This window comes from Strigops habroptila, chromosome 3, assembly GCF_004027225.2.
Source record: "Strigops habroptila isolate Jane chromosome 3, bStrHab1.2.pri, whole genome shotgun sequence".
Classification (NCBI taxonomy): domain Eukaryota; kingdom Metazoa; phylum Chordata; class Aves; order Psittaciformes; family Psittacidae; genus Strigops; species Strigops habroptila.
In genome coordinates this window covers 6,282,058-6,295,754 of record NC_044279.2, presented here as the reverse complement: position 1 = coordinate 6,295,754, position 13,697 = coordinate 6,282,058, and the positions used below count along the sequence as shown (strand labels likewise).

The 13,697-nt window shown below is 41.5% G+C and overlaps 1 protein-coding gene across 21 annotated transcripts in view; it reads right to left on the bottom strand.

The window, feature by feature from the left end:
- The window catches only part of CELF2 (CUGBP Elav-like family member 2), a 567,687-nt gene that overhangs the window by 89,966 nt on the left and 464,024 nt on the right, over window positions 1-13,697 (bottom strand). For all 21 annotated transcript variants that reach the window (XM_030479087.1, XM_030479090.1, XM_030479069.1 and 18 more), the window contains one exon: window positions 11,937-12,019. In XM_030479087.1, the coding sequence (XP_030334947.1) occupies window positions 11,937-12,019 (83 nt within the window). The remainder of the gene's footprint in view (window positions 1-11,936; window positions 12,020-13,697) is intronic.

Genomic DNA, 13,697 nt, shown 5'->3' with positions numbered 1-13,697 from the left:
CTTTGCCAGTGTTTTCTTTGGAAACAGAGAAGTATTTTTTATTCATACTAAACATGCAATATACATTTATGATGCTAATCTGAAGAAATTCTAATGTATTTAAATTCATTGGTTGGGAAGTTAAACAAACAAGGAAAAAAATGGACAACATTAGCAGAAACGTATATTTTTTGAAGAATGAGTCAGTTCCAGCTGGCTGTGGTATTTGGACTGAGCTGTGATTAAGCTTTCATTAGTAAAAGGGACAGTATCAAGAACAGGAAGGCCAAAATCAACCTGCCTCCACCCATCTGTAAAGGTCTCAACTAGCATCTGACCCCAAATATGAACCTTAACGCATTTTTCCACAGACTGGGCCTCTTGATTCTCTTGAAAAATCACCAACATGCTTCACATAGGCACTGTAAATGCCAGTATGTGGAAAGTTGTCTTCTCTTATTCTTTATATTGCTATTCTACTCAATTAGAAGTTTTCCCTGCGTTGTGCCCCATGAGCAATATCTTTATGTGCAACTTGCCTAAAGGTCAAAGAAATCTCTTTGCAGAGATGGCTTCAGGTGGAACAGCTGGAGGCCACCGAGAGCTATCAGGAAGGTCCTCTGATAAAACCAACTGAGTGAAAAGCTCTTACATCATTCATCCTACCTGCTCCAAAGGTAGCATTTGGAGCTATGGGAAGTCTTAAATTCACGATTTCTTGGCGTATGCTGTTTTTTCTGAGCAGGGCTAATGCAGCCCGAGGGCTGCTGCATCTTCAGTGAAGGTAGCAGAAGGCAATGAAAAGCACAGGGCAAGACGGCATGGGTGCAGAAAAGAGATTTTCACCAAGTCACATCCTCTATTTTTGGCTGTCATGTCAACAGGGAAGAAGACAAGTGCCAGACTTGAGAGCTGTTAGCTATCACGACACTTCTAAACTGGGATAAACCCATGTCATTCTTTGCAAACCAAACAGGGTCACAAGAGGCAAGGGACACGCCTGCCTGAGCAACCCTCAGAGCCACCCAGACATAAGTGTATAAGCACAGCATTTAAACTGACTGTAGCTCTTACTTACCAATGTCTTTATTTTTGGTTGATCATATATTTTTGTACAAATAGGAGGATTCTATATTCACACAAGCATAGCAATTTCTTTCACTTCTTAGCAACTGCAAAAATGAGAGATGACAAAATCCAGTAGTACATCTCAAATGACTTAATGCCACTACAGGATTACTGCCTATCATATATTTTCTAATCCTTTCCTACCTTAAAGGCCTGTAAGGACTGGGATTTACCTTTGTTTCTTTTAGAAGATTATTCTAATTGGACAGATACTGGTTTTTTTTGATACTTGATCTAAGTTTTATTTATGATGGTAAATCCTCAGTTCTGTGTACAATCAAAAAGAATTCCCATTTGTCAATAGTATTTGGGCAGTGCTCACGCCTGGAGGAAATAAATGCACCATCTACATCCATGCTGCTGTGGATGCTTGATGAGGTACTCCCACAATGGCATTTATACTCTCTGTACTCCTCACAATATTGGAAATGAACGTATTGTATAATAGCACAGCACATTTTGCTCTAAGGTATCATCATGAATTGGCCACAAAATAATATTAGTCGCTGTCTCACGGATACTTGCTCAAGTGGTGGTTTGGAACATAAACTCCCTTCAATCGTTTGAGCCATTCACAGTTGAATAGAAATATAAAGGTATCACGCACCTCACGTCTCCACATGAGGCTGTAATCCCATTGAAAGATCCTGGTAGCAGTAAGGAACATGAGAGTGTTTTGTTTATTTTCACAGTGGAATTACAAGCTTCACTTGTGGAGGTACCTGGCTTTCAGTTCATACGATCACGGAATGCTTTGGCTTGGAAGGAACCTTAAAGCTCATCTAGTTCCATCCCCCCCGCCATGGGCAGAGACACCTTCCACTAGACTAGGTTGCTGAAAGTTCCTAGTTTAAAATTAATCTTACCCTCTGATTAGCATCTTATTTTCCATAATCTTATTCAGCCCAGAATCCTAAATTCTCTATCTTGAAAACAGTCATATGGCTCTATTCATACTTTCTTAAAGATCATTACAGACTTCCAATTATTCCTTTCAGACATGAGCTTCTTTCTTTTTTTTTTCTCTGTTTTTTCCCTGTGTTTCTCTTTCAGCAGAGAAAATTTCCACTCCCTGCAACTTGTAATGGTTGCAAGTGGGTTCGGGTGAGCGTTCCTAGAATGAATGACAGAGGCAACGTATTCATGAGATTCCCTGATACATTGCAAATTCCATTTGCAAAGAAGCAAAGTTGCTTATTCTAACCCCTGCTTGTGCATCCCCCCTCCTCCTGCGACGGGAGATAGCCCATCTCTGAGTTACAATAGGGCGAGAGCTGCGATTGACTGCGGACTGCTTTAATGCCACTCTTAATGACAACTTGTGAAGATTAGGAAGTTGTCAGAATCAGATATCAGCAAAAGCTCCAGCTTGCTTTGTGAAGCCAGTCTGAATTAATTAATGGGTAGCTTTCCTTTGATATCGCTTTGATATTTGGCTGCAGCTGGATAAAAATCAACCACAAAGGAAGCTACATTTTGTTTACCACTGCTTAAGACTCTGTTTAGTTCAATGGTGGGTTTTTTTTTTCAGTTTTTGCTTTTTTAACTTCCCTGGCACAAGGCAATAGAAATGGGCTTTCGCTAATAAATGGAGTTATGGTGGCATGTTTTCCAATGACTGCTTCTCTCTGCTCCTGGAGATATTCAGGCTACATTCTGGGAGCAAAGCCATTACTGATTTCAGCAAAGCTGCAAGTGAAAAGATGGGCCAGTTCAAAAGTAAGACAAACATTAGCTTTGCCCATTCTGGTACTGCTTTTCCCATTAAAAAGTATTTAACACTTTAACGATATTTGCTCTCTGTTTCAGAGGGTGCTGATCGCTTGCTCCTTACACTCACAGCCTGAAATACAAGCTCTGCAACTAGGGGTCTTCCTTAACTTTTCAGATTGGGAATTCAGAGCCCATTTTAGTGTCTCTACAGGTTTTGGATGCCTACCATGCCAATCAGTTGAACACATCTGTACCCCATATTGGTGCTTGCACCCAAATGAATCCCTGAGTATTTCAAGCAGCCCCAGTGACACTGCTGGCAAGAAGAGAAAGGGTTGCTCTGCACACCACAGGGGAAGAGCAGACAAAGAAGCGGCTCCTCCAACTAAGCTGATGAAGATGATAATTTCTTCTGGACAAAGAGCAAAAAATCAATTATCTCTCTGGGTCTGCAAAGAATATTTTTAATTAGGCAGAATATAATTGCCCGAAGTGTATTATTAGAGCAGGAGGCTCAATCAAGCCACCCAGTTTCACCTGGTTTTCCAGGACGTATGGCAGGGTTTCTAATGACCACAGAGAAGTCAGGACTTTCGTTTTCTCTCTCATCATGTATGTTGTCACATATAACAGCATGGTGCATCTCAACAGCATGGTTCATTACCTGATTGAGATGGAAGAAAGCTAGCTAGGGATGCCTCAGCTTCCTGCACCACCACAGGAGTACAAACGCTAAATGAGACATCGCTGCATCCCTTTGATAGCAATCCACAGAGCCACAGACTCTGCAGCAGAAGTCTTTGAAAGAAGCAGCACAGCTCATAGGGCTGGGCACAATGGCAGAAGACTGCTGAACAAACAATCTCTCTGCTATAAACGTGCCATGAAGCCCAGCCTCTTCAGCATAACATAACTCAAACCCATGGGTGCCAAACATCGCTGTTGAGGGAGGTAAATGGCATCCAAGGACATCTCTAATGATGTTGCTTCCTGAGGCCTGCAACATTGTTTATGATTTGCCTTTCTAATTTCACTATTGTAGGAACAGTCAGGCAGCTAGGAAGGCTTCCTGAACTAGTTCTTCATTACAAAGACAATTTTAATAGCTTGTGTCATGGTGCTAATGAGGCTGACTGAAGCACCTGTACTTTCTGTTCCATATAGCAGAAAACAGCTAACACCAGCAGGAGGATAAATAGCTGCTTAAGAGAGTGCCTGGGCTATTATCCTTAGCTAAGCATCCCACCTAAATCTTGGTGAGCTTTGCAATACCCTAGAGTACTCCAGTGATGGCCTCTCAATTGTGTTCCATTTTCCATTCTGAAGCACACAGCAAATGGTTCTCCAGTCAGTGATTTCTGGGTACCCAGCTTGAAAGTGATATCCTGTGAACAATCCTCCAGCCTTGCTGAGTAAGATGTTCTAAGTTGGATGTTAAATTCTGGAGGCACTTTGCAAACTGATGACCTCAACTGTCCGGAGTTATGGAAATCAGAAGTCACACACCAGAACAGTTTGGCCTTTTGGGGATGGCCTTCACATTAGGGAATTTTTCTGTGGTTAAGCCACTATTTTGCGTTACTTAGTTTCCATCCCAATATTATTATACTGCAAAAAAAGTATCCTGAACTACTCCAGAAGAGCTATCTAAAAAAATCCAGTGTGCATCTAACTGCATTTGCAGCTGGGCTAATGTGCTCTTGGCTTTTCAGCAGATCTGATACACCAGGGAAAAGCAACAGTCTGATATGAACATCTGGGATCCGAAACAGCTCACTGATGTCCATACCCCATGCAGCTCTGCACCCTCCTGAGATACCCCAGGGGTTAGGCTGCGGCATCATCCTCCCCTAAGTAAGGCAAATCAATGTTCAGCCTCCTTCTCCCAGTGTTCCAGGTCAATGGATCTTCCTGCACTTCCCTATTCTTAGAGAGTATCTTTCAAACATTTCAAGCTTTTCCAAATAATAAAAATACTTATTAGAGCACAGACTCATATCCAGATAGCACAATTCTTGAGTCACTGCCCTCAGTACTAGGCAACCAAGTGCTTTTGCTTGCTTTCTCTCAACCCCACGAGAGTTTAATATTTTCATACACAATGGAACAGCTTCAAGAGGAGAAACTGTGACCTCCAATCTCAACTAAGTCCAATGGTGAAGGCTCTGTAAGGTCAATTCAAATTAAATCCTTATAATAAACAAGCCAGACAGGACATGAACTGCATTCTCCTCCATGCCAGAAAGCTATCCTAACGATCAGGCTGTACAGGAAGGTGAATCTGCCCCCATCCTTTACTGAGAAAAAAGGACAATATAATTATGAATTAAATTCAATTTAGAGAAGTTATTTTCACTTAGTCAATATTCCCCTTCCCTAAGCCTGCACAACACCCATCGTTCCACCATAAAGCTGCAAGTTCTGCTACTTACAGGGATTTCATTGGGCGCCTAAGTCACTTTTTACAGGGTTCATCAGTTCTGTGTTTCACAGAATGGTAGGTGCAAACCCAACCTTTCTACTAAGGTACCTGAATTTAGTGCAAATATTGATTTTTCACTAAAGTGGCAAAGTCAGTGCAACTTGTATTGAGGTGGCAGAGGTGTATTTGCATAATAAAAACGCACTTCTGAGCTGGAATATGTATCATTAAGTGGTTCCATTTGCATAGTATTTTAAAGAAAGAAATGGGCCAGATTCACTCTCTCAACATCATTCAATATCTCGTAGCTCAATTCCTAGGAACAGGCGCTCCCTGGGAATCCTCCACTCTCCCATCTGGTTATTTTTATCCTTTAAACAGTTCTAGACTTTTCGGATCCTTCATTAAACAGCATTTGGCCATGCTATAAGGGTACTGAATTAGTTTAATTTGTCATCATAAATCAATCACTGCAATCCCTCAACTAACTTAATTGGTCTTTGAATTCCCTTTCTGTTTGTCAAAATCTCTCAAAGTCACTGATATATCATATTCAGGCTATTATTCAAGTCATATTGGATGATTACCTCTTTATTACAGGTAATTTTTACATAATGTTCATACAGTACTGACAACTCATAAGGCCTAAAGCAGAGAAGGGAACTGGATATTAAAACGTTACTCCAGAAAGGAGTGTACCAGGATATTCATTAGAAATGAGCTCATGATGTAAAGTGAAAATCAGAAATGTATTTGCTTCTTTGCTCCTTGTTCAAATGGTATTTTATCAGAAAGTGAATGTGGATTCATAGTAAGTCGTCATGGATGCTTGCATTTTGAAACAGATTATTCTGAAGGTTAAATAACCTGCTAAACCAATTCACCACAGTGCTGAGATTTCTCTCCCATGTTACAACCCCTTAAGCCCCACATCCCCAAGGGGCCATGGTGCTTCCTTGCTGATACACATGATAACACCACCACGGCACGTGGCAAGACTGTGTTCTACACTCAACATGAAGCCTGAGGTGGTCTGTGGAGCCAAGGGGAAGCCCCAAAGCAGACTGGCATCATGCTGATGATTGTCAGCCTGGTGTAGCGCAGAACAAACCCGACTGTGAATGGGCACCAAAAGAGAAGAATGATCGTAGAATCATAGAATCACAGAATCACAGAATGGTTTGGGTTGGAAGGGATGTTTAAAGCTCATCTAGTTCAACCCCTCTGCAATAAGCAGGAACATCTTCAGCTAGATCAGGTTGCTCAGAACCACATCCAGCCTGGCCTTGAATGTCTCCAGAGATGGTGCATCCATCATCTCTCTGGGCAACCTGTGCCAGTTTCTTACCACCCTCATTGTAAATAATTTCTTCCTCACATCCAGCCTGAATCTCCCCTCTTTTAATTTCAAACCATTACCCCTCATCCTGTTGCAACAGGCCCTGCTAAAAAGTCTCTCTACATCTTTCTTATAGGCCCCTTTTAAGGGCCAGAATAAGGTCTTCCCAGAACCTTCTCCAGGCTGAACAACCCCAGCTCTCTCAGCCTGTCTCCAGAGGAGAGGTGCATCATCCCCCTGATAATTTTTGTGGCCTTCCTCTGATTCAAGTTCCTCTTTAAAATTCAGTTTTTCATATTCTACAACCCTAAATGACCCTAAGGTTTCCTTCCAGCCAGCACAGGATATATAAGGAAGAACTTCCTCTAAGACAGTCCTGTTTCCCTATCACATAAATGACATTCAGTAAAACCAGTGGTCATTCTTATAACGTAAAAACTGAAAAACCCTTCCCTGGCAAAAAGGAAGCCACTAATATTTTGCAAGACAGACCTTACAAACTCCTCCTTGCTGTTCCAAGTTTTAAGAGCTTTCTCAAAATTGCATTTCGCAATTGTTAAGCCCTTAATTAGATTGATTCCTACAGCTAATGTCCTATTTTGTGCCAGAACTTCAATACAAAGGGTTTGCTGCTACTTGGAATACGTATATCCCACTTGAAGTAAGAACAACATAAACCATTAGTCCATTAGAAGCATAGGAGTGCTGAGGCTTAACCAGTGTGGACTGCTCATTATTTTTTGGTGAAAATCTTAGCTATGAGGATATATGCAAAAATATACACATAGGCAACAAATAATTGCTACCATGTCAGATCAATCTAACTTCAAATGCAGAACAAAGACTCCAAAGAGGCTGATTTTAGGTGTAGATTTTACAAATGGATTCCTATCGATTCCTGACTTCAAATAGCTTCTGCATGAAATTAAAGGTGTATTTATTTGGCTATTATTTGTCTCCAAGAATACAACCAACATATAATGCTCTTGTGTTACCTATCTGCACTTAACTCTTGCCAGGAAATTCTACAAGATTCACTAGTTAGAAAAACAGAGCACATTCTGTTTTTAAGCTAATGCATGTTAAAACTAAAACAAAAAATGCCAGTGCCATGAAGGCAGCTAAAGCAGTCCCTGCATACAGCTCTTTGAGATTTGCCCTCTATACAGAAGCCAATTTTCACTAAGCAGCAAATTAGAGCACAGGGGAACTAAGATTATTACATCTAACTGAAAGTACAGAATACATTTAGATGGGTGGAATTTATTGGATTATTTTGTTTAGGGAATAGAAGTTAAACACCACTAACAAAGCCATGAGATCCTTAATGAAGATGAGACTAGTTAAGGCCTCAGTTCTACACCTCATCCCAAAGAAGCACATTTCTAAGATCATTATTACATTCAATCTGAGGTTTTCCCTTTTCTCCCTTCAGCCTTTTAAAACAAAATCTAAACAAACGTTCCAAGAAAACCTGACTGGAAGTTGGATAATACAAACCACATTGCTATGAGTTAGGTTATGAGCCATGGGCTTGCATGTTGTATCTGAAAAGACACATCTGGAAATTCATGTTGTTCATTTACAAGACATAAAAGCTACTTGTGATGCCAGCACCAAGTAAACAGAACTGTCCCTATTGCATTGATATGTATTGTATATATCAATATTCCTGTATTTCTCAAACACTGTATATCTTTTTCTCTGTCTAGTAGCAATCCTACCATAACGAGTTATATCTAAATACATTTTGGGGGAAAGATAAAAGCTCCATTATATGACAAGGAATAATATGACTAACAGAGAGATTATACTAATCATGAGGAAAAAGACGATGTTTGATCCTACTTATGCTGAAAGTTTTTAAAAGTGTAAAAAAAAAAAATCTTTTAAATGGATTTTATCCTCAGGAAAATGATTAAAACCAGAAAAGCCTTGAGATGTCAGCTGGTGACATGTTTTTCTTCTTTATCTTTCTTTTTTGCTGTTGTTGCTGTGAAAAAAAAAACATATCTGAGAGAATACAGCAAAGTGCATCATTAACTTCTTATTAATTTTATAATACAAAGGCAATTCAGTTAAAATAGTGGTGCTGCAACTTTAAATTACAGAACTAGCTTGGTATTTAATGAGAGATTTAGCACAGCAGGGTTTCTGTTAAATTAAGTTGTGCCTTCACATCACAGTGGGAAAACAGGTGTATATTGGTTTAGAATTATGGAAATGTTGACTAATTCCAAGGCTTGTAATCAAACAGCAAGGCACCCTGCAATATTTTCTTCCAAGATTCTGCATTAATCATTTATGTCTGGTCTTATTTTCTCCATGTCCACTAAAAGGGTGCAGCTCAAAGGAGCAGATAAAGCACTCGTGTTTTCCCACCTCCGTTAAGGATGAGGTCCATGCGAAAAGTAGATGTAGCAACAGAGCACTGCGGGCTTTGCTTAAATACCTACCTAAACTAAACTGGATGTGCAGTCTTGGAAGTGGGATACATTTCACACTAAAACCCCACTTATTTTGGCTTCACCAGTGCTGATCCAAAACCTGCTTACCAAGCCATGTGAAGCAAGTCTGCATTTAAGAAATGAGATTAAGAGAAATGAGAAATAATCTGGCCTCTATGATTTAATGAACATAGAGGTATTTTCCTCCATGCTACAGCAGCAGCGTGAGTTATACCTGTGTGCAGGTAAAATGCAGGCGAGTTCCAATCACCGCAGCATCCCTGCAGCCCCCTTTCTGCCTCATTCTGATGTTTCTGCCATCATTCCTTACCTTGCAGTAATAAATCACCTGCCTTTGCCTTGGATTTTCTTCCTGGGCTAATTAAGGATGCCTCTTATCTGACGCATGGTGGTATTATAGTAAAAGCGGAAGGCAGGGATTCTTTTGTTTCCAGCAGACACCTTATTACAGAACCTCCTACATACCATATCTCGTTTACTGGAAGCAAGCTGACACTGGATGCCCAAATGAACCTGATCCAAATTCATCCCTTGTTGTAACTCTGCCAGAAGATTGCTTCCATTTGCTCTGAGACTGTTTCACACGTGGATATATTCACTGCCAATTCCTGCTCTTTCAGTGAAAGCTGCTTAGCAGGCAAGGGCTAACAACATGGAAATTGCTAAAATTCATACAAGGAGAATCCTGCTAACGTGAAGTGTTTTCAGCACATGTGCCACAACTTTAAAGCGTGCTGAAATGAAGTTATTTTGGGAACACACAGATGCAGCATAACAGGATCACCATATATACTGAATGTCAGCATACAGCACGTGCACAATATAGGAATATAGAATCTGTCACATAGTAAGTGCTGAATCATTCTCAAAGAGAAGTAATGGATCTGTGTTTGAGTTCCTTCTCTTTGTTAGAAGTGTCCCTTTAAGAAGGAGGTATAACATCTCAAAGGAAAATCTTCACATCTCTGGCAGTATCAGGAACATTTTTAAAGCCCGGGCCCCAGAGTCACCGGAATGTAATTTTCCTATTTACTTAAAGGGCAAGCTTGTAACCTCACAGTCAGGACAGAAAAACACAGCTTGAAAAAGTAAGTTTTAGTTTTAAATGACAAAGAGCTATAGATAGCCACCTGTACATGGAGAAGTCAGGGAAGGCGTCTGCCCCTCTGAATCACCCGCAGAGACAACTAAGATCACTCAAAACACAGCAGCCAGCTCGAGGGGCTCAGGGAAGAACAGAGCTAAAAACAGGACCCTCCTTGCTGCTTCTAAGGGGAGTGATGTGGTAGAGCTTCGGGGTAGGGTCCCATACCCTACCTGGACCCAGGGATGCTGGCTCCAGCAGTTTGGGACCACTTCCACTGAAGCCTCTATCGTACCTAGCCAGTCAGTGTGGCCATTTGACTCAAAGCGTGTTGGACAGCAATTACACAATGTGTTAAGTGCAATACTAGCTGAATCAGGTTAGAGAGTATCCATCCAGCATTTTCTGGCAGTGGGGATGGGAAACAACAACTGGGGTTGCAGAGCCAGAGGATTCAACCAGAGCTCTGAAGGGGTCTCAAAGGGAAATTTTCTCTCAGAGCATTTTTTCTCCCTGAGGATGGCACATCCACTCCCTACACACCTCAAAAGCCTCACTTGTAAGACCTTGACACTGCCACTTGCAAGGGTCAGTTGCTGGAAAACATTGCTTGAATCTGAAGTGCCACAATTTTTCTTTTATTTGTTTGTAGCTGGCCTACCTCTGCAGAATTCCTACCACCTCTTCCAGCATTTTCACTAGTGAATGACTCCCATTTTACCTTGGTGAATTAGCAGGAGTCATGGGTATCTGTCCAACATACTTGTCTAGCTTGGTCATTTCCATGACAGATGAGGTGGCTTTTCTAACAGAAGTTGCATAAAGTGAGCTGGCCAGATGTGAATTTTTCAAAACATAGCATCCAATTGCACATACAGCACATATGAACTAAAGGAGATATTGGCCATATAACTGTCAGTCCAGTCAATGTTCAATTTATTTATACAGTGCTGTATACATGCATTTATTTTTGTGGCTGTAACCACACACTCCAACCATACCCTTGAACACCTCCCCTACATCAAGAGGGAATATACTTCCATCCTTTATATTTTTCCTTTCCCATCCCCAAAGCATTTGACTATGCTCAGTAAAAGAAATGAATACATTAGAACGAGAATATTTCAGAGTTTCATCATGCAATTACCAGTGATATACTTCTTTTTAGCCTGTAACTTAAATCTGAACTACTGCAGGATAACACAAGCTACAGCCTGTACAACACAACCACAATTGTTTCAACCACTGGTGCGAGGTGTCAGTGAGAACAGGTTGCTGAGCAGAGGTGGTGACAGGGAACAGGATGACACTGTGCAAACAGCTACATGGTGCCATGCTTTAGGGTACCCTGATGTGCAGCCACCACACCAACGCAGTCAGGTTGTTTAGAAACCATGTGGATAAAGGCTGCATTTAACAAAGCTGGCTGTATTTTGTCTTTTCCTCTTCTCTCCCTTTTCAAACTAGAAGCCCCAGCAGTGCAGTGTTTTCCTGCCATATGTTTTTTTCCCCCTTCCTCCTCCTTAAATAAAAAAGAATTGAATCTACATTGCACTTCAGTAACTGCCTCAAGTCAGCAGGAATCAGCACTGTTTCCAGCCAAGGGACTTTCTACAGAAGAGCAACTGCCTTTTGAGATGATGCCATTGCTACAGGACTGGCACTGTTACAGGAGAGACCATCAGGCGAGTCACCCTCCCTTGAAGAGATCAAGGTCAGGTAGGGCACCAAGCAGCATCTTGAGCAAAAGGGCTATTTTTTCTGGCAATAAAATAATTAGGATCAAAAAGTAAATGTACTCACCCCAGGTAAAGTTTTAATATTGTGCAGTGCATTCTGTGCCTCAAGAGCAGCTTTTCTTGTATAAAATGTTACGAAACAACAACCTATAGAGAGAAATGAAAAGCTTTCAGAAATTAGTGAGTATGATTTGTGAGAGTACAATAGGGAGGGAGAAAAAACAGTGGTTGAACAACACATTATGAAAGCAGGAAATGTGAATTATCATGAGGCTGCTTGAATGACATGAATAAAAGAAAGCTTTTATGGTTTAAAATAAAAAGTCACCCCCTGTGCATTGCATCTATAGCACACCTACGTTGTTAGTGAACTGTAATCACTTAGAAATTGTTAACCAAAATCCAATTGGCTTTGTACAGTATAAATAAGGTTCTATTTTTCTGAAGGTTCCCCATTATACTTTGAATATAAGCAACAGGGCAAGCTCAAGCAGCAGGAATTCATTGTTGCATCCCAGGCAGAAAATCAGGTTAAAGCAGGACCTTATTTACAGGGCCTTATATACAAGAACTATGGTTTGTTCCCCCTATGTGAAAACAGGTAGGACTGGAGGTAGGACACTCATCTCAGTTACAAGAATGAAAAATAAGCTACAGGAGAATTCACCACTGGTGGGGTAGTGGAGGCTGCTGATAGTTGACAGCACAAGTGAGGCTCTGCTCACTCTGCATCTGCCTAACCTTCAGTAAAGACAGTTTTAGTTGCCTTAGTCCTGTGGTTTTCCCTTTGGCAGCATGGTCCAACTGGGTTGTCTGTGGGACCAAACACAGGTTGCTGCCACTTGCTTCACTGCAAACATTTAAAGTAACTCTTCCCACAGGACACGCAACCCAGGCAGCTCAACACCAGCGCAAGGGCAGGACAGGGTTCACAAGTAGATTCTCAGGGAAGAGCTAGAACATGACGGGCATAGGACTAAGAAGCAAGGACCAGGATCTGACTTGCTGCAATCTGTAGTGTCCCACAGCAATGAAATCTGCTTCTAGGCATGCACAGGGCATGTGCAGACACCTTACTGCAGGAGGACCTTGCATCCACGTTGCATGTGTGATGCTCAACGCAGTACCCCAGCTTGTGACTTCAACTTCACTTCCAGGGGGAGGGAAACCACTTTAAAAGCAACACTCTCACAGTTATGTACAAAAACCCAAGACTGCAAGTACAGACACAAGGAAAATTCATGCTTAAACAGCACGCACCCAGCACAGTAGATCAGTGATGTAGGAACACCCTTAGAGTTGCAACCCTGTCCATAGGGCCAGTACAGTGGGGCTGAATGCACCCCTTGGCCCACAGACCCTGCTTTGTAGCCATGTCGCATTAGGAAGAGACCTCAAAACTCTTACAGAGCAATGTGACTACAGACAGGGTGCACAGAGGGAAAACATGCTGGGTAATGCTAGTTGGGAGGCAGAAGTGGCTACTGAAGTAAAAACCTGTTTCATATCAAACAAGGTGATGCAGATTTTACTGATGAATCAGAAAACAAGGCTATTCTCTTAATCACAGACAGAGATTTGTTACGACTCCAGAGAAATTCAAAACCAAACAGTAAACAGAAGAATCCCTGACTCTCGAACCTTGGTGTTCCCTTAAAACACGACGCAGATAAAATAATCTGCCCTCTGGCCAACGAGCAAAGATGCTGCATCAGCTCCCTAATGTTGACTAACGTGAAACATCACATCCCACCTGATGTGCTCGCTTGTGTACAACCTCGCAGCATCCCCAGAACAGCACAGGAGACCCAGGAGAACGCACATA